Below are 23262 nucleotides of genomic sequence, written 5' to 3'. Positions count from 1 at the left end.
CCACACACTGCCCCGGCCGTAAATGTCAGCTTGGATTTGCTCTTTGTGGCACTGAGGGCTGGTCGTGCCCACAGGCTCCAGTGATCGCTACTCTCTGTTGTGCTCTAAAAGACTAATGACCACTTAGTCATCACGTATTATACGAGATGACTAAGACCGGGACACCAACACCATGGCTACGTAATTAGAAAGAGCTGAGAAAAGAGAGTTAAACTGAGCAGACCACATATAAAAGTAAATCTTTTCATTAGTGGAGGAATATACCATTATTTTTAAGCGAACAGGTGTTTTGTGATGGCTTTGATAAATAAACTGTTATAATTTTACATCTAATCGGGCTGGAACTATGATTATTTTAGTAATCGACTTTATTATTTAAAGATTATTTATCTGATTAGTCAACCTGTCAAACGATTATTTCTATTGCACATTGACACTTTAGAAACACATTTTATCCAAACAGAATGTTGAAATATGGTGATATAAGACTTCTAAATAAACTATTCACAAATAAAGGGAATTGTTTATACTTTTTCTTGATATTTTCATTTAATAATGTCACTGTCTTTGTTACAAAACGGTCTCTTTTTTTCTTTCCTTGCCTCCTCTGAACTTTGAGACGTTTAATATGACAGATTTGATGGACAGCTGAGGAAGAGAGAAGAGGAAAGAGAATAGAGACGCAGTGTCATTTATAATAGACGATGTTACACAGTGTTCATCTAGAGTTTGACCAAAAGCATTTCTAATTTGTCAATTTTTGTCAGTCGTTCAACTAAACGTCTGTATCTCACGCATCTTATTCTTTTTCATTGGTATAAATCTTGCCGTTTTCAGTTGTAACACTACTATCCATGTGCGCTTATCATCCAAAGAGCACACCAATTCAAAAAGTATCATTTCTGTAGTTCAAATGTGGGGTAGGTCAGAAAGGAACAGAAATCTCCCAAGTTTAAAATCCTAACAATGAAAAATGGAGCCAGAAGACAATACTGGCAGAGCGAAAATTGTTCTGATAGCCACTACACTCACACTTACTGTTTCAAAGATGCTGGAATAGAAAAATAAACGGTGCAAGCTCACACGATTTTATTCTATACACAATTGGTCAAATACACATTACTTTGATAACATTTACGGTACTTTAAGAGCCTCATATTTCATTCTTAGTATCCCAAGTTAAAGGCAGAAAAAAAATAATAATACAACCATCATTTGTGCTGAAAATCGGTTACGATTTTATTTGCCCTGGGCTATGAAATACAACCACAAAGACACTGTGCAAAGAAAGCAACGGTTAACACTTAAAGACAGCCGACTAGCACGAAACACAACTAAAATGAGGAGTACACAGCAAAGGCATGCTACAGTCAAACATATAACTCAACCATAACAGAGGGCTCCAAATGCTCACAGAATTACATGTCATTCTAACGCAGAGTTTAAAATGTACCATTGTGTTGAGTGGAAGATGGAAACCCGTTATCTAAGCTTCAGTTTAGCAGGAGATGATAGCGTCTCTATATGTTCTGAGAAATGTGGCATTATATCTGATGGTGCACAGGCCCATTACATCTGATATTACATAGGCCCTGGCATTGAATAGATTGAACTTCAAAAGCCCTATAGACAAATGATTACATGAAGTATATGAGCTAGCTATAGCCAGTAGCTTGTGTACAATGCAAGGTTAAATGTTAATAATAAAAGCAGTTTAAAAAGCAAGAAACATGGCCATCTCGACTACTTTTGCGAAACTCACAAGTTGCGTTGTTGGCTCGAACGATTCAGATTTATATTTTCTCACAATCAATATGTCATTTACTTTTGTTTAATCGTCTTTTGGCAGAGTTGAACAAGTGCTGTGTGTTTATCATGATTGCCCATTTTCTTTCATTTTAAATATATTTTCTTTTTAAAAAGGTTCTTTAGAATTTAGATATGAATAATACATTTTAAAAGTGCATGCAAGCCGTAACAAATCATGTAAAAGCAGGTATACTACAACCTGGTTTTTGAATTGTCTTAAAGCACAAAGTTAAAAAATAATTATACAAAAACTTTGTTAAAAAGAGGGTTAAATGCAGATTGTTATTGCTATAGCTCTTATAGTTGTGGGACAAGCACTGCACTAGAGACAAAGGGAGATTGAATATGCATGGGAGAGTATTGTCTGTGCTATAAACAGGATCCAGGCGACGGCACCGTCACTCATAATCGCTCTTGCTCGCGTCAGACTGATCCTGTAATGAAAGAAGAAGAGAGAAGATAAGGCCGAGCAGACAGACGGACCCGTGATGCCTTCAACGTCTGTGGGAAACATGGTCTTGAGGCAGGATCATCACAGACAGTGCAGATAATAAGAGCATCGTCAGATTAAAAGCTGCTTAGCCTTGTATCTTCTGCTCTAGAGACATCAAGTGATCCAACCTTTTAATATGTCATTTGTTACTTCATACCAAAGTCAGCTTGTCCCCAACCTCAATGATTTTTAATTACATCACATTTACATTTAAACCAACTTGGCTAACACCATTTTTGAATATGCTGTTTGCATTAACCTCACAGACACCACACTTAATTATCATGAGGGTGAAACTTTCAGTGTCCAGTAATTTCATTCCAATTACAATTCTTTGGTTCCTGAATTGATATTTGATTCAAAAGTCATGCAAGTATATAGATTAATTGTATTTAGATGGTTAGTGGTAGAGAGGAAATAGCCAAATAAAATTTGAAAATATATAATTGTTTTCATGGATTGGAGGTTAACTTTTTCTTTTTAATGTCCTGGTACCAAATTGTTCTGAGAGGACACTCAATTATTATTTTCAGCACACCTCTGATCCTCATTCTCTGATGCAGCTTCCAATTGTCTGAATGGATTTATTTGATGTTTGAATTTAATGAAAACACCTGAGAGTCAAAGTCAAAGCAACTATCATGAGTAATGACAGCTCTGTGTAAGTCATTCTGGGACCCCCTCGATAAGAACTCTTTCAAAGTATCAATCCTGAGGTGTTCAAACTACAGCCCTCAGACCTAATGTTAATGGCCCCAGTACATTTAGTGCAAATTGTAATTAACTCTACCACTTTAACCTGAACAAGTTCAATATCACGTTACATTGTGAAACAGGCCTAAGATAAATGTTCCAGGCCTTTTCAATGACCCAGTGTCTCTGTGTTAAACGTACTCATCTGAATAACTCACTGTATTGACCATCGGTCTGTGGCCCTCTGCTTCTAATGTGTTTCAATAGACGACCCTCAGAGGAAAACGCTGATCTATACAGTGTACAGCAGGCTTTATATCTGTGTGGTTGAGAGAAAGGACTGAGAAAGCCGTTTAAATGGACATATCACGCATTATGGCTTTAATGGGCTCTCAAACAAGCTTTTCTTCACACTGGCCTTGGTATTTCATGGCTCATAACTTAAAATAATGTCTACATTTGGAAAACCTCAGTTTCCGGTGTGGTACTTAGGAGTTGAAGCGCCTTAGCTTGCACTAGTTTTAATGAAAATGATGTGTAGTGAACACAATTTGAGCACAGAAATGCTGAGAACAAGTCTGGTGATGTTTTATGGCCTTAAGTTGCACATGACATTACTGGATTCTACCTGTTTGGTAACTATCTGGTGAAAATTGAACGACCTTGCAAACAGGACAAATAAAATGTGTGTAAAAATAAAAATAATAAAACATTTCAATAAGTTGTAGTATATTAAAGCATTTGTTTGTAGTTACATGAGGCCAGGCCATTTATCTTATATTTCAACACAACAAAGACAACCTTTTTTTTACTAAACTATTGTTTGTCAAAGGCCTTTAAAAAGTGTTTGTAAAGCCTTCTGTTATTGATCTACAGTAATAATCAAGAGATATTTCTTCTTTTATTATTTGGAAGTATTTTGCTGCTGAAATGTCATCTGGGGTTACAGATTTAGTAAAGATGTAGTAAGTGATAGAGGATGTGTGAGACTTATGCCTGAGAAGAATATAAATGTGTGAGAAAACCATATCTCTTTGTGTGAATAAATCAAAAATACGGTAGTTGTAGCAGCACAGGGAGTTCACTGTTTGATAGAAACTGTGCCCTCATGGAACCTGCCTCGGACTTCAGACTATGTGCCAAAAGAATGTGTGTTTTATTCATGACTCCAGCAACACTTGAGGTAAGACATATCCACAAGGGCAAGATGATTCACAACAGGCTCTGCCATTACAATCATGTTTTACACAATGCAACTTCCATTTTAGCCAGACTACAATGATGCTGTCAGAGTGATGAAGAAGAGCAAGAACACAGAGTGACAAGGACATCATTGATAAAGCATTTGTCTACTCCAGAAAATTACTAGGTTTTCAACTGAATCAGAGAAGAGTCTATGGACCATATGCACTTAAAGAACATGATAGAGTTTGTGGAAGGAACAAAATGGACTTACACTACTAGAAAAGAACTAATAAAGTAATGATAAACGGGAAGGTTTACCTGGGTATTATGTAAAATCATGTTATCACATTGTTCCCTCAGCAAAAACATGCCTAAAGAGGTTTTATATGTCATCCATGTATGTTTGAATAACCTGTGATCTCCCGTATTAAACATATTGATAAGTTGTTTTCAGCAAATACAGCATTTTCACAATAAAAGGTAACATGGTGATCTAAATATGCTATGTATTACCAGTTGCTACCCCATACAAGTGTAATACCTCCTCTTCAAACAACCAGGCAATCAACAAACTAAGTGGGCTGCTGTAGTGACGTCATGTAAACTAGTGTTTAACTCTTAATGCAGCGTACTTCCACCATAATCACTGCAGTTGTACCGGTTAGCTGAGGCTAGCACTACATGCTAGCAGTGTTCTCAGATTTGTAAAAGCTGATAAATGAAAGGGAAACGTGTTTGACAGAGATTGATTGTAGACGCAGCGAGAGGAGGGCTCAACTCTGTGACCAAGATTCCAAAATATAAGACACTGCATGGTATCAATCCCAGTGTGTCTTTGGTTGAATGATGGTTTTAAATTTTATCTTTGCCTCTCTCTGTGAAACCTAGAACCCGGGTGTTTTGAGCTATGACATAAGATTTTCCCTGCTATCAGTAATCTTTCATCGCAGACAACCAAAACTGTGCAGTGGACACGTGGCGTTAGGCTTAGGAAATCAAACTGATCTCTGAATGACTGAAAAACTCAGCTTCAGATGGCCATTGAAATCTTTCACTGCCCTGTAGTCTTTCAGTGTGATCTGCAGAAGGGGCAGAGTGTGCTGTGGCCTGCAGTGGAGTGACCTACATTATCATCCTGGTCCTCATCACTGTCGTCGTCGCTGACCACTGGCTTGGCCTTCCCACGGCTGCTGCGCTTCTTGCCTTTATCGTGGCCACGTGACTCTTTGCTCAGCTTGATCTTAACGCGCATCGACTTGGCTGTATGGAAGAGAACAAGAAGTCATGACACGATGTGTCTGTTGTGCACAAATTAATCAAATAATTCAGAATCAAGCAAGTATACATGACAAACTATGTATCTATGCAAGGACTGCAGACATTTATATTTTTATTTGTTGAAGGAAAGATCCTAAATTTGTTTGTATTTCTTTGCCCATAATAGCTAAACCTCCCACTCAAAGTGCAGGCAGCTGTGTGTTTTCAGACCACATGTCATATTAGGTCTCACCATCAGACTCCGACTCATCATCTTCATCATCGTCATCTTCGCTGTCATCATCACTCTCCTCTTCTTTAGCGATCTTTTGTCTGGCACTTTTGAACACTGACTGCAGCACAATGGAGTCCTCGTAAATCTAAATCACAATGCAACACATAAACACAGGACAATAAGGTTTCCCAAAAATGTTCTTTGAATAAGTTAAGTCTTCAATACAGTGCAGGAAAGAAACTGCTTTGTCAATGTTGACTGCATTTAAAGCAGAGAAAGCTGAACCTGAGAGCCTTCGAGGTTGAAGGTCTGAGCGTTGTGACAAAGAAGCATGACGTCCTTCTCCAGATCTCCCACACTTCTGTATTTATGGTTTCGCACACGCTCCTACAATAAAAACAGACAGCAGTCAGTTTCTGTCAGTGAGAAGTTTCTTTCGTCTTTGTTGTCATAACAAAGGCTACCTTGATCTTCTTAAAATCCACAGGTTTTCGGATGAGCTCATAATATTCTGGGAGCTCCTTCCTGGACGGCAACTGGACAAAGACCTCACTGAGCTGTCTTCCTGATCTGTTTGAAGAAGAAAGGAGAGAGTAAACATAACCAAATGTTTTTGTGGTCTAAAACAAACTGCAGAATAATTCATTATAAGAAATAACAGGTGGAAATAAAGTTCTAGCTCCACCTTCCAAGTAACTCCCCAAAGGATTTAGGAATTACACATATTGTGCTGAATAATTACCATTGTAAATGTAAACTTTAGCATAGCAAGAATATAAATATATATCACAACAACACAAAGTTCCCCATTTTTCAGAGATGTACTGGTTTTGAAAAAAACAATTAACAAAAAAGATAGAGATCGTATTCATGATTTTCCTTATTAGGAAAACATTAGACTTTGGCTGGGCTTGATTTAGTCTCCGTTACATATATATAATTTATTTTGCGTAGTAAAAGTAAAAAAGTAACAACAGCAAAATTTGTCCGACTGCGACAAAAGATTTCTGATCATGGAGAAAATCTTGAGTCACATCTAAAAATCGTGGGTTGTAGGTCTCAGAGTGGTCACAGTTATATCAACTCAATTTCTTGCTACTGCGAACAGGAGTAACTTTTGTTTTGTAAAAGTAGCTCTTCGGGATAAAATGGTTTAAGACGCTATTATATACTTATACACTATTTTACATACATTACACTATTATTATATACTACTATATATTTAGATTTAGGCATGTTTCTAGTACAAGTAAACCAACAACAAAGATCCAGTGACTTTTCTGACTTTTACACAGCAAAGTTAAATATTAATGTAAAAGATATGGCTCGTTTATTTTTATATTCACTGATTACACATAGTTCCAACAGAGAGCTTTGTTACCCCAGGAGTCAGAGATTACAGACTGTCTCTTTTTTTTTTTTTTTTACTGTATGAATGTTTTAACCTTTCATAAAAACCTGAGTGGAGCAGTGGAAGCTTGTTTCAGGGCTCTCTCTCACGGGCCCCACATTAACACGGCTGTGAGAAACCCAGCCGGCCTTGAGTCAAGAGCTTTCTGCACCACCGATAACACAAAAAAACTACAACTAATTTCCCCTGAGTTTTACTACCGCTTAAACTTAAAGATGGGAAAATGTACTTTCACTTTTAATGTTAGCTTTAGAAATGAGGCCAACTTATGAACCCTTTAAAATGCCATGTCAAGAGAATGTTTAAAATTGTGGAGTCAAAATAAAGTAGACCATTATTTAAATGATTGCAAAAAAAAAAAAAAAAGTATCAAGTATGTAAGTATGTAATATATATAAAATGACAAAATGCAACACTGTCAAGCATAATCTCCTAAACAAATAATGAATGAATAATGAATGAGTGGTTTTCATTTGGCAATCCCCCTCTTGATATTTTTTGAGACCACCACCACCTCAAATCCCATAACCTGTATGAAAAATTTCAATCTGGTTTCTGCCCCTCCCACAGTACAGAAACAGCCCTCATCAGAGTCACCAATGACCTGATGAGGGCTTCTGACTCTGGTTCCACACCCCTCCTCATTCTTCTCGACCTCTCTGCTGCGTTTGACACCGTAGACCATCACATCCTCCTACACCGCCTCCAGCATTACACAGGTCTCTCTGGCACTGCCCTTCACTGGTTTCACTCCTACCTCGCCGACAGAACTGAGTGCGTAGCTCTGGGGGAAGCAAGATCTAGACCCCAGGTTATCTGTGGGGTCCCCCAGGGCTCCGTTCTCGGCCCAACCCTCTTCACCATTTACATGCTTCCCCTCATTCGTGTTGTCAGCAAGCATGGAATAAATTTCCACTGCTATGCTGACGACACACAACTCTACCTCACCATCTCTCCTTCCTGTACCCCCTCTGCCGCAATCTCCCATCTCAGCTCCTGCCTGGAGGAGATAGAGGCGTGGATGAGTCAAAACTTCCTGCAGCTAAATGGCTCCAAAACAGAAGCCATCCAAACTGGTACCTCTCATCAACTCCGCTCCTCTCCAATCACCTCTGTTTCATTTTTCAGACACACCATTCCCCTCTCTCCCTCTGTAACAAATTTGACCCCCACCTCTCCTTTGACAATCATGTCACCTCCATCTGCAAAACTGCCTCCTTTCACCTCCGTAATATCTCCAAACTTTGCTCTTCTCTCTCCCTCCCTGCTGCAGAGAAGCTCGTCCATGCCTTTGTCTCCTCCAGGCTTGACTACTGTAACGCACTCCTCATCGGGATCTCTGGCAGAAGCATTCAAAAGCTCCAGTATGTCCAAAACAGCGCCGCCAGGGTCCTGATGAGGGTGCGTAAACACGAGCACATCACCCCCATTCTTCACTCTCTGCACTGGCTCCCCATTCACTTCCGCATTCAATACAAAGTCCTCTTGCACACACATCACTGTCTCGACGGTGTGGCCCCCACTTACCTCACTGAACTGCTCACATCACACACCTCCACTAAGACTCAGTCAGGCCAACAGCATTGTCTGGTCATGCCCAGGACACGGCTCAAGACCATGTGCGACAGAGACTTCTCAGTGGCTGCTCCCCGTCTGTGGATGGTCCCAGACCATCTCAGGGCTCCACAGATGGTGGATGCTTTTAAAAGAGGACTAAAAACTTACCTTTTTACCTTGGCCTACAGATAAACACCGGCTATTGTTTTATTGCTTTTACACTAATTGTTTTCTGTTTTTAATGTTAATTGTCTTCAGTTTTTAATGTCTTTTTTTGCACTGTAGCACTTTGAGATTTGTTGTTCAAATGTAAAGTGCGTTAAAATAAAATAAAATAATAACAATAAATAAAATGTATTATTATTATTATTATTATATGGTTTTTCCATTGAAATCACATTATGTTCAACTTCACTTTTGCCTCCAGTTGCCAGAATTCTGAAATTTAGAATGTATTTGTTTTTTAAAGGTTCTATAGTAATGCTAATATGTTTGTGACATTTCTGAGACTCTACATTTTAGATTTGCACAAACGTAAAATTCACAAGATGTTCTCATTGCGGAAATTCTTATTCAACTTTAAAATAGTTCTGGATGGAATGTACAAAAGTTGTCTAAGTCAGCTTTAGCGGAGACGAGACGAGGACTGTTCACCGAGAGAGGAAAGAATGTGACTTTTGGAACAGCAGGTAGCAGTTTCCTGGAAAAGCTCTGGTATCGCTGTCAGCCAGAGCATACTAGAAGGAATGTAAGAGCACATGTTCTTCCATGCTTACGTTATGTGTGCTTTTGAAAATGTGTGAAATGTGCTGGACCAGAAAGTGGAGACCAGCTAGCTCATTTTTAGTAGTAAGCTGCAAGATATATTGCAACCACATGAAATTGAAATGTGTATACAATATGCAAGCTCATTTTTCAAACTGATGAGTCTTTCAACTGCATAGCAAACAATGCAGTAATTGTTTTGCTAATGAGTGTGTCCTGTTTAGAAAGTCAGGAGTTGAGCAGTGACAGCTTTATCCAGTGGTGGACCTTTAGTAGTGTTGGAAGTTTGCAAACAACGAGTAAGGACAACTCTATAAGTATCCACCAGCCACTCACTCCTAATACAGAAGGCAGACGACCAAATGAGCACACTTACCACCCTCATGAGTCAACAGTGAATCTATAGTGTCTGCAAAACAATCTTTGTGCTTTCAAGTAAACACAAGTGAGGTAAAACTCCTACAAAGAAGTATACAGGTTATATACCAAGGCTGCTGCTTTGAAATAACTATGTGTGCCAGTTCTCTTTTCTTAAATGCAAACAGTTAAATAGCCCTGAGCTGTGGGCAGTGGGCACATCATTGGAGTCTCACTACAGCTCAAAAGCTTGAGTCCTCATGAGGTTAGATAATGTGGTGAATAATAGTGCAGTATTGACTTGTGGAATGTGAAATTGCGTACAGGATCCCTGGAAATGAGGACTGACAGTGGCCTTACCCATCTCTGTAGTTGATGACTGTGTCGATGATGGTGTTCATTTGCTTGGTGAGTTTCGGGGGGTTGGGGGAGAATTTCTCAGCTGGTGGACGCCCACGTCTTTTCTTGGCCTTGGTGCCTCCGTCCTCTCGGCTCGAGTCCTTATCCTGGCGCCTCTTACGTTTGCGCTTCTTCAGCCTGATCTCCTCCTCCATCTCCTCCAGGTTTCCATCCTCAATGGCCTAAAACACATTGTAAACTCTATATTATGCAGGATACTTAAAGATGTACTTTACAGCTACCTGCTTGTCTCTACGGATACCTACAATGTTCCATAGTATCACAGTAAACATGTCTATCTTGCATTTATTCAATTACATGTATCTTTATTGCTGAAAATATCTTATAAATAACAGCATCCATTCTTATTGTGGGTGGTTCTCACCGCTACATAGATCTGACCTGTAACTTGGCTGGTTGACATCACCTACTTGACTCTATGGAGACAGACACGTTTAGTGAGAATCTGGTACTCTCCTTGGGCTATCCCTGTGTAAATTAATGCAATACTGTGGAGCATTCTAGGCAAAGCAGTAGCATCTCAAAGGAAACAAGCAGGTATCAGACCCTCCACCAGAAAAGTTACACAGTTCACCATTAACCTCTTAATATCACAGTTTACATGCAATTAGTCTCTGTTTTTCCAGGTAATAAAAGACTGTAGTCTGAAAATAACTTGATACGTGATACTAAAATAGTGAAACACACACACATTAAATATAAATGTTATGATTGACTGTACAAGGGATTCATCTGGATCAGCTCTGGCCACACAGCTGCCTCTGAAAAGAGTGGTCGCTGTTCATTTTGCAGCTTTAATTGGAGCTACCTTGGATCCCACTTGACATGTCTAACACTGACACTTCATTCTCAAACTTTTTTGTTCTATTTTTGTTCCCCAGAAACACCTGAGCCACAGTCAATTAAGTGCAGGTGTCGCTGAAGCATTTCTGCAGGGCCTGTGTCACATTGGATTTGCAGTAGGGAAAAGGCCCTCCATCAACACGAGCTGAACATGGACCACTCTGACCAGTCGATATCATGCATATGGAAAGGTGCAATTTTTGCCAATAGAGAAAAAAGACTAGAAGAATGTTATTATATGCGTGTTGTCACTAGCTCTTTTTATGTGCTTTCTTGTGGCTTTTTTGTGAACACAGTCAATACAGCAACACAAAAGGTGTTTTTGAATGACTATGTTGAAGTTTTAAAACAATGTCTCAAAAGTGGCTGGGGATTGTTTTTATAACAAGTAGAAAAAGTTCCTACTTGAACAGTTTTGTGCAGGAAGCAAACCAACAAACACTGAGCCAAATTGGTCTGACTGCTGTGACCACAGGACACATTAAAACAATGAAAGCAACTTGTATGAACTCGTTCAGGATCAGGTTCACAAAACTGAATATTTGCAAGACCAAATCGAAGTGAGGAAACTATAGCGGACACGACTCTGGCTCTTTACCCGAAGCCACTGCTTCTCCGTCAGAGTGTCGCTGTAGTCCACATCTCTGCGACAGCGCGAGCCTCGACCAAACATCTTCTCCTCCTCCTCTTCATAAGTCAAACGCTCCACCTCGGCATCGTCTTTGATTATCCAAGATGGCAGCTCATCCTCCTCCATCAGACGTGGCTTACGCTTTGGGTTTCTAGAATCTTCTCTGCGTCGATCCATGTCCATGCGCTGCAAACACACATACAGTGTTAGGGGCAAGGACAACACAGGTCTGGCCCTTTTCACTTCCTTTTACCACAGCAAATGAGAAAAAGTAGTCTGATTTAGTGCTTAATACAGTATATCCCACTCATAACTAGCAGGTGCATTATACTCAGCTTGTGAATGTAATGCCAGAGGAGTGTACATGAATTTTGCTCTCAGAAGTTTCAGAGGACGAGACGACACTCACCATAAACAGCTCAAACTCATCCTCATTGCGGGCAATCATCTGGTTAAGAGTTTCATCATCGGGCACTTCGTCTTCTTCCTAAAGTTTAAGCGTAACAAAAAGAAGTAAGAAGTAAGTTAAGATGGAAATTAAAAGAACTATACAAAAACACTTGCAGGACACATCTCAACTCACAAGATCTCTAAAATGTGAAATGTAATATGCAGCACTTTTTGACTGTAGGACTGAAACATTTTGAAAAGTCGCTGATCATCATTCTGTATGGGGCTTTTCATCTTGAAGAAAATGAAATGGTGAGAGACAGCCCAGTGTGTACCTCGTTTTGCTCCTCATGCTCCAGGATGGCCTGCAGGAAGACGCGTCGCTCGTGACTGGATGACTTCTGGTCAAACATGCCGGCCTGGATCACCTTCTGATCTACATTGAGCTTGTATTTTGCAGCTGCGAGGATTTTCTCCTCCACACTGTTGACGGAGCACAGTCGGAGCACACGCACTTCATTCTGCTGACCAATACGATGTGCTCTGTCCTGCGCCTGAAGGTCCTGCAGGCAGAAAATAAAAGAAATGTAAGATGCCATGTAGACTATGGGCAAATAAACAGAAGACAAATACAACTGTATTTTCTACAGGAGTTTCTTATTTCCTGATTACTGAGTTGTTCTAATAATTAATCAGGTGTTAGTTATTGTCTCAATATAATACTTTCCTTCCCCCATATATTTATATATATTATATTTGATTGATCTCTATTCCTGAAAACACCAACAAAACAAATATCTAAAAAAACAAAACAAAACATGTTTTAAAACTACCATCTTAAGAGGCTCTGTAAAAAGACTCGACACATGGCAATAGTAGAGGAGAGACCTGGTGTGGGTTCCAGTCGCTGTCAAAGATGACGACAGTGTCAGCAGCCTGCAGGTTCAGACCCAGACCTCCAGCCCGAGTACTCAGCAGGAAGATGAAATACTGCGATCCCTCCTCATTAAACTTCTTCAGAAGCATGCCTCTGTCCTCAGATTTTGTGGTCCCTACGACACAAGAGACACTTAGACAAAACCAGTAATGACCTAAGCTTCTGTCATTATCCAGACTTCTACAACTGTGGAAGAACTCTTCACTCACCATCCAGTCGCAAGTACTGGAAGTTTCTGTAGCTGAAATAGTCCTCCATTATGGTCATCAGTGAGGTCATCTGGCAAAACAGCAGAACTCTGTGGCCGGTGGCGTGTAACTTTGGCAAGATCCGGTCCAGAAGCTCAAACTTCCCAGAAGCTCGATAAAGATCAGGGCTGTATATAGTAAAATAATGAATTACTTTAAATAAACTGTCCTTAAGTAATAATAATTAAATATATAGAATATATATTCTTACCCACTAATGATTCCATTTGGATAACCCAAGTGCTCAGCAAACGATTCCTGAAATATATAAAGATATACATATTGTAAAAACATATAGGCCTATTTAATAATCATATTCAAAAGGTGTAAAGATTCAGAAGCAGACATATTACAGCAGGGAGTTAAAAGGTGGAAGTCTCACTTGTGAACAGTGATCTATATAAAGCAGAGTAATATATGTAAAATAGCACTGATGCTCACCTCGATGTGCTGGAACATGTACGGATGATTGCAGATCTTTTTCAGTTGCATGATGGTGTTCATTAACGTCTTAGCTCCACCTTTTCCCTATAACATTTCAAATATATATATATATATATATTAAAAACAAACTTCTCAGGTTCTCAAATGTCCCTACAAAAGTTTTTTCAACACAACAGAACCTAAAGAGCAGAGGGAGTGAGTTCTAATTGTATTCACCTTCTTGTCTTTCTCTGAGCCATCAGTGAGCAGGATGCCTTTTTGCATGTGGCGGTACAAAACCTTCTGGATCGCAGACATGTCACATTTAATGACATATTCCACCTACAAAGGCGAGGAGAAGGGACATTTGAAAAAGAATAGTCACTACAAGAAAACAAAACCATTCCCCCATGAATACTGTATATACTGCTCTTACATTTCCGATGCCCAGTAGGAGAATACTACTGTGCTACAGAAATAGAGAGAACAGCAGGGCTCCTCCGTGGCTCCTTTGTTAATTAATTGTGGAAAATACTTGAATCTTGCCAGATGTGTGCTTTGTTTATTGTTACTTGCGTGCTTCACACAAGAGGCACCTTCATTGTTCATTAACACTTACAGCTGCATATGTGTCAGCACTATTCAATCACTTCTGTTACCTAGGGAGTACACTTTCTTCCCACAGTTAATAACAACTGGGGCTAAAAGCAACCACAAACTGACTATGCTGACTATAGAACTACAATGGCAGTTTATCTGAGATCAAACCTTTTCTGGTAGTTGAGACTCCACTTCCTTCTTGAGCCTGCGAAGCAGGAACGGGCGCAGCACTTTGTGCAGACGGCGAATGATCAGGATAGTCTCCTCTTCATTCAAATCAACCTAAAGATGTAAATTTACATAATATTAAATGTTCTATTACTATTACATGTATAAAAAAATAACTGCATGATGAAGAGTTTAGCTAGTCTAAGTGGTACGTACCCGCTCTCCTGTCATTGCAAACGGAGCATTAAACCACTGCTCAAAAGTGCTGCAGCTCTTGAAGATGGTGGGCAGCAGGAAGTTGAGCAGTGCCCAGAGTTCAGGTAATTTGTTCTGGAGGGGCGTGCCCGTCAGGAGGATGCGCCGTGGTGCCACATAGTGAGTGTTAAGTACCTGGGTCAGTTTACAGTGATGGTTCTTCATGCGGTGGCCTTCATCCACTATCATGTACTTCCAACGGATCTGTTCACAAATCAGAAAATAAATGCTAAATATGACAACACATGATGACTGCAGACTATCCTTGCATTATAGATGAAACCTGTCACTTCTGTATGTGAGAAATATGGGTTTTGCAAATACAATGTTCTTTACTCACCTTGGCAAGAATATGCTTGTCCTTAATTATATATTCATAAGTGGTCAGCAGAACATTGAATTTCCCACTACGGAGCTGTGGCACCAGTCCGCGGCGTAAACCAGGTGTGCCCTTTCATTAAACAATAAAAAGTCAGACAAAGCAATCAGCATTATTTTAGCAAGAACGGTGGGCAGTTTTACCTTGTACGCGATTTTAACAATTGATGGAGCCCACTTGTCAAGTTCATAAACCCAGTTTGACAGAGTGCTGAAAGGAAGACAAAAGATTAAATGTGTATGAAAAAACAATTGAGGTTAATTCTGAACAATCCACTGGCCCTCTTTAGTCAACTGCTTTTAGACAGAACAAATAAAGCCACTTGAAGCACTGCACTTAAAGACAGCCACCAAGTTCTGAAGAAAACAAGAAAGAAATAATCCCTGAGGTGTTTAAGCCTTTCAAAGGGTAAAAGTCACTGCTTCTACCATTATGTGACTGGCAACTTCTTCAAATTGTGAATACAAGTTTCCTCGTAGTTACTTTGCACTTAAAGTAGAACTACACTATAAGGAAATTAATTACAGATAACCTCCTCCGTAATTGAAGGTACAGTGACACAATAGAAAAAATCAGGGTGAAATAATATTGCAGTCATTAAAGTATAGCTTTGTGACAAAAAATTACATGTGTAGAGATAATATAATCAAGTGTCTTGTCATAATTAAAAATGTATTATTAAAAGAGGATTGAAGGCTACTACTTATGCATATTTCAATCTTTCATTTCCCATTATTCAGAGTGTAATTTCTAAACTACAATTCTTTGTTTTGTGTTACTTGGAGTTGAGACTGTATCATCAGTGTATCTCCACCTCTGTGGCAGAAGCAGAGAGATACTTCAATGCCTTATTCACAAAAACTTGACTACTGTGCTATCTACAGCCAACCTATCCCTCTTTAAAGGACCATGTTTCAGCCCATCGAGGGAGTAGGACATAGGTGATAATGTATTTTAGGGAGTCATAAGAGCAGGCGATAACATTTGTGATGAATGCTGGGTGATGAGTACTCACGAAAGGGGGACGATGATCAGATATGGCCCGTTGAGCCTTTTGTACTCCATCAGGTAGGTGATAAGGCCAATGGTTTGGATGGTTTTGCCCAGGCCCATTTCATCAGCCAAGATACCGTTCAGATTGTTATTGTACAGGGACACCAGCCACTCTAAGCCCTGGATCTGAAAACATAGGAAATAAAAACGTCCAAATAAAGAGAAATAGCTGCGTTATAATGTATAATATGTACAGTTCTACAGTAGGACATTGCTTCAGCAGTTTCTGTTTGTTGTTACTGTCATATGGCCTTCATGGTCATATTTTCAATTACTGGAGAAAATGTTTGCATGTTTTTGTATTTTCAAGCTACACCTTTAAGGAGTATTTTCTTAGTGCTCCTGCAAGTGATTTTAATAGTCACTGTGACATTTTATAGCCTGTCAAAAAGCAGACTCATTTACGGTTTGGGAAAAGTAATTGCAGGGACAGTACTCTGAAAAGGGCACAAACCCACTACCAGCAGAAAATTGGGAATGCAAACCAATTATCAACAGCAGCAAACATAAAAAACACATTTTGGATAATAATAGTCACTATAATACTTCAAGATAAAAACAGTGTTCAGTGTCAGAAAAGCTGAGTAATAGTTGATATGTAACATGTTGTGCAACAATTGATCCAATTACTGTTGAGCTGAAATCTCTCCAACTCCCTCATTTAAACACACCACCTATCAGAAGAGCTCCACTGTCGGCTGATTGGAAGAAAGAAAAGGCTTCTAGCACCACCAAATTGAAAGTTTCTGTCTCAGCCATTTGTAAGTAGAAATTAACCTTGTTTTTTGGAGTTGTGTTTTGTTTTTTTTTTTACCTCCATCGAAGTATCGGAAAACTGAGTGATTGTTAAAATGAGAGGTGTTGGAGCTCTGCACATAATTATTATTTCACATTTCATTCTGAATGTATTATGTGTCTCAACAACTTTCCACAACTAATAAAGGCATATTTTGTATCAGTGTAGTTTTCTATTGCAATTCTAAATCACATTTGAGTATGTCTACAGTTAGTCCTGAGTTGAACTAACCCTTAATATGGTAACCTTTGGAATTATAAACTGATTGGAAGGACATGTGTCGAGGAATGGGCCAAATACAAAAATGTGTTTGGCAGGATTACAATGCAAATGTTTTACTGAATGTACTTCTGCCTCCTTAAAGTTGCTGTACCTGAATTTTATGGTCTTAAAATGTGAAAAACAGAAGTAGTTCATTTAAATGATTTGCAGTAGTGTATTCCAAGCATCCAAATTATTCACTTCAATTATCTTAAAAGCGCTTTTCACAACTTTCAGAGGCCAAAGTGAAGTTTTGCCATCATGGTAATGCTAACAACTGCTTATACAAAATATCTGTACTGGAGCAAGACAATTTTTGCGCAAATACATTTGGGTAGAGGCCCTTTAACTTAAGGTACTTATACCGTAACAATTATGGACTTTCACTTACAATTACTTGGACGTTTTTATTTTTTAGTCATCAGATTGCAAAAGGTACTGGATTTTCTGGCTCTTTTCTGATATAATTACAACTTTGCATTGGGCAGCTAATTTTCAATTTTAAAAATATGTCAATTCATTTTAGACCTAATACCCACTAAAAGACATTTATCGTTTCAGGTTACATATTTATACTCTTCCTACCGTTTAACTTGCTCATTAAACAGAATACAGATGCCAAAATGTGCAGACAGTATTCAAAACACTACAGGGCCACAGGACTGAAAATATGATACAAGTGAATGTGAAATGATTTATTACAACAGGATCTGTGGCTAGGGTTTGCGATGAGTGAGAATGTCAGAGCCATTACAGACCCACTACAGACCCTGAGGCAACCATTACAATGAGCACCAAGAGACTTTCCATTAGGATTAAGCAGGCCAAGTCTACCTCAGAATAAGTACCTTGTGACTCTTCTTTTATGTGGTCAATTATATATTTATACTCAGATAATTTAACAGTCTACAGCTCTGTTGAACCAACCCAGTAGAATAGAATTAAGCAGACTTAAAATAAAGCTAATTACCTGGTACTGTTTGAGTGTACCATTGATAAGCAGTGAAGACTGCTTGTCCACTTTCTCAGTCACCGCGTGGGCCACACCGTAGTAGGATTGGGAGCAGGTAGTTCCAGTGTCAACACTGTACTCATCATCCACATCCTGCTTGGCTGTCCTGAATATGAACAACACAAAGTGCTTACTTTTAGACTACTGTGTAGTTAGACTATATTTAACAAAGAGAAAAGTGATGCTGTACTCAATAATGTTCTTGGCATTTTTCACAGACGCATCATCTCCATCAACTTTCTTCTTTTCCTCTCCTTCTCCTTTGGATGCCTCATCATCCTCCTGGTAAAGCAGCAAATAAATGTGTTACTATTTTATCCCCAACAGCAATAAACTAGACACAAATGCCCATGACACATGCAGCTGCAGCCCTCTAGTGGTTGATCAATTATATTTGTAATATAGAGGTATTCACTTTTTTTTCATTAATATGATCCTAAAATTACAGAAATTGCTCTAAAACCTGCATTGTTGCAAGATTAGGAAATTCCACACACCTCTTCTTCAAATTCAGAGCCACTCTCTTCACTGTCTGAACGTGGTGCAACTTCGTAACTTTAAAAAAAAAAAAAAAAACAGTGTCAAATGCAGAATAATGGGAAATTGGTGTTGTTAGAAAGTTCACAAAAACTTACCCAGGATTCATTTCAAGCCAGGCCTCAAGCTGGCTAGACTTTGGGGCATCTGTTCCCTGCAAAACCTTCCCTGTCTCTGTTTGAATAACTTTGACTGGAAGCTCACTCATCTGGCTGCTCTCATCCATGGGCTGCACCATGAGAAAGAAAGATATACACATTTATAATATAGAATTATATAAACATTTAGCCAATCAAGTATTAAAATACAAACCCTAATTTACAACACTATTCAACTATCTGTTACCGTCAACTACAAAATTGGAGAACAATGAATTTGAAATGTAAATCATTATTTTACCTCTCCATCTGGTCCAATGGCACTGGTGCCTTCAGTTTCTCCATCCACCTTCTACAAAAGATAAAATCAGGTCATCATGCACATAAAATCTGTTGAAGTAATACCAACACGCAGGTGCCAAAAAGTAGTTTTAAAAGTTGGAATGCATAGTATAAGGTTAAGGTTTTTGTGTCGAGCCGTTTCAAGTTTCAAATGTGCTTTATTTTCTAATATGGTTTTCTATATTCTTGGTACCTTCTTTTTCTTCTTTTTCTTCTTCTTCTCCTTGGCAGCTTGAGCTGCTTTATGTTCATACACCAGAGTGGTGAGATTAGCAACATATTCATCAGTCTGCTGGAGGAGGTAGGCCAGACGTTTGTCTTTCTTTTGGTCAATTAATTTTCTGTAGCCTTCTTCATCTTCTGCCTGAGAAGCCACAGTTAAAGAACATCATTATTATATTATTTTTAACAGGGACTAGTCTGGGCTTTGATCTGTTTTTTTCTTACTGACCATAAGTCTCCTCATTCTCTCCTTCTCAATCCTCTCCGTCTCCTTCTTCTGTTCTCGCTCTGTGTTGGTGTGCCATGTGGCAATTGCTCGGGTCAATTTCTGGATTTTGCCAGAGACTGACCTGTGATATTCTTTAAAGTCTTTTGCATGTTGAAGGATGCTATTCAGATACTCCTGCAACATAATGATTCAGTTTAATGTATTATGTTTTAATGATACATTTAATACTACTAATAGAAACATGTTCATCAGTGTTTTTACCTGGTGTTTTTGCCTGCGTTTCTTCTCTTGCTCCAGTTTCTGCTGCTTCTCCAGTTTCTCGGTCATACGTGCCTCCCTCAGTGTCTGCCTCTTACTGCGTCGATAGGCCTTTGAGTTGAGAGCCGTCTCCAGGGTCGTGTCTCGCCTCATGCATGCCACAACATCTTGTCTCAGCTGAAATGTACATGTATGCCAAATATGGGAAACAGTGTTGTTTTTTTTTTATTCATGATTTTTTATTTCATTTTAAATTATGAAGAAGTGTATTTGCTTTGAGTTGTACCTGCCGCTGAAAGTTGAGCAGACGCAGTGCTTTGAGCTCCACAGTTGCTTTAGTTCTTAAGTCAGGAGGCAAAGAGCCTGGTAGACTTTCTAGTTCCTGTATACGATGAGCAATCCTTGCCTGCAGTCTTGGAGAAAAGTTTGGCAAAATGTTATTACACCTTGTCAGTGCAAAAGATCTACACAAATGTTATGTGAGAGCTCTGTCGGTATGTACGTGCACATGCACAAATACAAGTTCTGTCATATACTGTATCTAAACAGTTATAGTTATTTCATAGCGCTGATTAAAAGAGCTAGCACTGTGAAGCAACTTGTAAATAAACAGTGCTTCATGAACTGTGCCGAGTAGGTGTGGGACAGTAGAGGAAGATCAAACCTAAACTCATGTGAATGTGTCACAAGCTGTTTGCACGTTTCTAGAAGGAAGAAAAAATATACAAAGAAGGATCACTCCAATCTTCATTGTATGTGCTGTTCTAATTGTTTTTGTTTTCCGGGTTACTAACTTGCCACAGCTTATTGCACAAAGTGCCCCACTGACACAACAGATTGATTATGGTAAAGAAAAAAAATGATACCTGTACTCTCTCTCCTGGAGTATTCCCACTGGATCCAAGCCTTGAGGTTTCTGGATTGGGGTGACACGGTTTTGTTTCTGTTGCATCTGCAGCATAGGAGACACTGGCTGTGCAGAGGGTTGGGGGGTCAATGAGCTGCCTGGGATGGGACCAGGTACACCAGGGCCCTGAGGGGGGGCAGGAGACGGCCTCCCACCAGCAGCTGGAGTCAGGTGCTTTTGAGGGGTGCTCTGACTATCCCCACTCTGACCTGGACATTCAAATATTTTTATAAAACAAAAGTATGATTCTAAGCACAAGAAAAAACACTGTAGTTACTTTAAAATTAAAATATATTTTGGAGTAAAAATTCAACAGTAAACATACATTACAAACAAACTTATAATATCAGTAGCATTAAGAACAGAGTAATAGTGTTTGCTTCACTAATGTCATAAGTACATCCAAGATTTATAACACTAAAATTTAATAAGTATGATCATCACAAACTTACCCTCTGGCCAAGTCTTTGGGACTGCACTCTGGCTGTGCCCTTGCATTGCTGGTGTGGTACAAGGACTTGACTGTGGACCACACATAGGTGGAACACCCATTCCTACCAAAAAAAGCTATTTGTCAAAAATATTTTTGACCGAAATGTGGTTTTGTAAAAAATAACTTACTAATACCTGATCTATTATAAGGACTAGACCCAGGTGCTTGTTGTGGCTGCTGTTGTTGTGGTTGCTGTTGCATTGTGGGAAGACACCTCTTACCCTGAACTGCCAACTGAAGGTTTTCAGGCAAGGGTTGCCCTCGGCCCAAGATTTTATAGGCAAGAATCTGAGCTCGCAACTGTTGGAGTTGAACCGGACTGAAAGCAGAGGGTCCACGGCCTGGCTGACCCATGCCAGACATGTTTGGCCCCATAGTTCCCTGGGGTTCCATAGACATCAGAGGGCCAGATTGTGAGGGAGGAATATGAGGAGGTGTGGGCCCTCCACCGCCTCCTGACATAGGACTGGAAGCATGTTCATGCACTCCCATGGGTGATGGATGGGGTGACATGTATCCTGAATTATACAAAAGAATAAAAAATATTAGAAATACAATAGTAAAAATAAAGTTCGGTATGATACTACGGTTCTGAATGGTCATGCGGTTGGACCTCAGATTGATGATATTTTGATCTTTTGACTAATAGACTACACACCTTGGCTATGTGGGTCCATTGGACTCTGTGGAGGTCCCATACCACTATGCAAAGATCTCATTCCAACATTTTTCATGTGACCAAAGTGCATTGGATCAGCCATGGGCTTGTCACTCATTCCCTCCATGGACTGTGAAAACAAAATAACATTCAGAATAACTTACACATTAACCCGATCTTATGTGTTTAATCGGGAACTACAGCACCAAACTAATTACACATTTGTTACCTTGTGCATCCCATACATGCCATCTTGAGAGTACTCTCCCTGACTCTGAATACCGTGGGGAGCATTAGGCGTCCCTGGGCCGGGGCTGGGACCCATCATGCTGTGGACAGAGCCTGGGGAGGGGTCTGGCCCTGGGGATAGCCCGGCCCCTGGGGAGGGGCCAGCATGGGACATTCCACCTGTTGTGTCGGGATGGCTGGACATCTACTGAACAGCCAAACAGATGGCAGCCAGCTACAAGTACAAAAGAAGTGAAAGTCACGCATGCATCAATACATGTTGCATAGTATTGCTTATTATCACCAAAACATTTAAAATCGAATCATATATGTAACATATATAAATAACAATAACTGTTGTTATTATTTGATAGATGTAATGCATCATTGCCATTATGATTTGAACCCAGATAACCGTTTTTGAAACCTTAGGTTTCTGTTAGTTTAAAGCGCGTTGCATAAAATATCCACTACTTGTTGTTTCCGTGATGATGCTGTACAGTGACATGTGCCTGCGGGAATGATTCAGAGCACAACATTATAAAGCTGTCACAGAAAACAGGACCGCGCTGTAGTTAGCATCGTGCGCGACGAGCTTAGAAAGGAAGTGGATCTGATTGGGTCTGGCTTCTGCCAAACTGGTGGCCCATCACATTTTTCGAACAAAACCTAAGTTTGGCTTCAAGTAAAGGTGGTTCCTACTAAGCTGATGAATTTAAAGGCTTGTTAGCAAATTAGAACTAACATTTATCTCCTGTGTTGCCACTGACAGCAGCAGTAAAAGGTTAGCTCAGCTGTCTCATTTTCTCGACCGTTCGGGAACTTCGCGCTAGCATTAGCTAACAGCAGAGCTAGCATAACAGCTACCCTGCATGCTAATGGATGGCGTTGGCTGTTTTCAACTCTTGCCAGTGCCTAAATAAGGAAGTTTGCCTACTCACCAGCAAAACGTATCATTACTATATAATTGCGAAATATAAAGCGTATGGCTATTGATTTACCTTTAAGCAGCCGTGAACCCAACTAGCTGTCAATATAAAAATGTTTCCCCAAAATATGACTGCTGCCCACAAGTTCACTCCCCCTCCGTGTTGTTTGCTGACATGTTAAAT

General features: G+C 39.6%; 1 protein-coding gene across 2 annotated transcripts; it reads right to left on the bottom strand.

Moving 5' to 3' along the window:
- Window positions 1-1214: 1214 nt before the first annotated feature.
- On the bottom strand, window positions 1215-23259 carry smarca2 (SWI/SNF related, matrix associated, actin dependent regulator of chromatin, subfamily a, member 2). 2 transcript variants are annotated; one of them, XM_033973262.2, is made up of 34 exons: window positions 23152-23259; window positions 22152-22385; window positions 21923-22052; window positions 21399-21782; window positions 21224-21325; window positions 20731-20980; window positions 20151-20277; window positions 19868-20041; window positions 19607-19780; window positions 19349-19519; window positions 19115-19165; window positions 18814-18944; window positions 18676-18733; window positions 18369-18460; window positions 18137-18284; window positions 16072-16235; window positions 15200-15266; window positions 15018-15128; window positions 14639-14881; window positions 14423-14536; window positions 13892-13996; window positions 13673-13759; window positions 13443-13489; window positions 13193-13359; window positions 12935-13098; window positions 12382-12609; window positions 12066-12143; window positions 11624-11842; window positions 10123-10343; window positions 6137-6242; window positions 5958-6059; window positions 5691-5817; window positions 5307-5440; window positions 1215-2243 (listed from the first exon to the last, which is right to left on the bottom strand). In XM_033973262.2, exons 2-34 carry the CDS (start codon window positions 22353-22355, stop codon window positions 2208-2210), a joined length of 4716 nt encoding a protein of 1571 aa, XP_033829153.1. In that variant the 5' UTR covers window positions 22356-22385; window positions 23152-23259; the 3' UTR covers window positions 1215-2207. The 2 variants fall into 2 exon arrangements, with proteins under 2 accessions (XP_033829153.1, XP_033829155.1); XM_033973264.2 differs by lacking the exons at window positions 18676-18733; window positions 18814-18944; window positions 19115-19165 and having other exon boundaries at window positions 18369-18418.
- Between the last annotated feature and the right edge of the window lie 3 nt (window positions 23260-23262).

This window comes from Periophthalmus magnuspinnatus, chromosome 9, assembly GCF_009829125.3.
Source record: "Periophthalmus magnuspinnatus isolate fPerMag1 chromosome 9, fPerMag1.2.pri, whole genome shotgun sequence".
In the NCBI taxonomy this organism is placed as follows: domain Eukaryota; kingdom Metazoa; phylum Chordata; class Actinopteri; order Gobiiformes; family Gobiidae; genus Periophthalmus; species Periophthalmus magnuspinnatus.
This window is presented reverse-complemented; position numbering and strand designations above follow the sequence as displayed.

Bases quoted from the DNA above. Each gene is read 5' to 3' on its own strand.
- smarca2 (XM_033973262.2), bottom strand. From the start codon at position 22,355: ATGTCCAGCCATCCCGACACAACAGGTGGAATGTCCCATGCTGGCCCC. The intron at 18,945-19,114 runs GTAAAATAATGA...CTCATGGTGCAG, and splicing joins CCATTGGACCAGATGGAGAG to CCCATGGATGAGAGCAGCCA. The intron at 5,818-5,957 runs GTTCAGCTTTCT...ATTGTGATTTAG, and splicing joins TCAACCTCGAAGGCTCTCAG to ATTTACGAGGACTCCATTGT.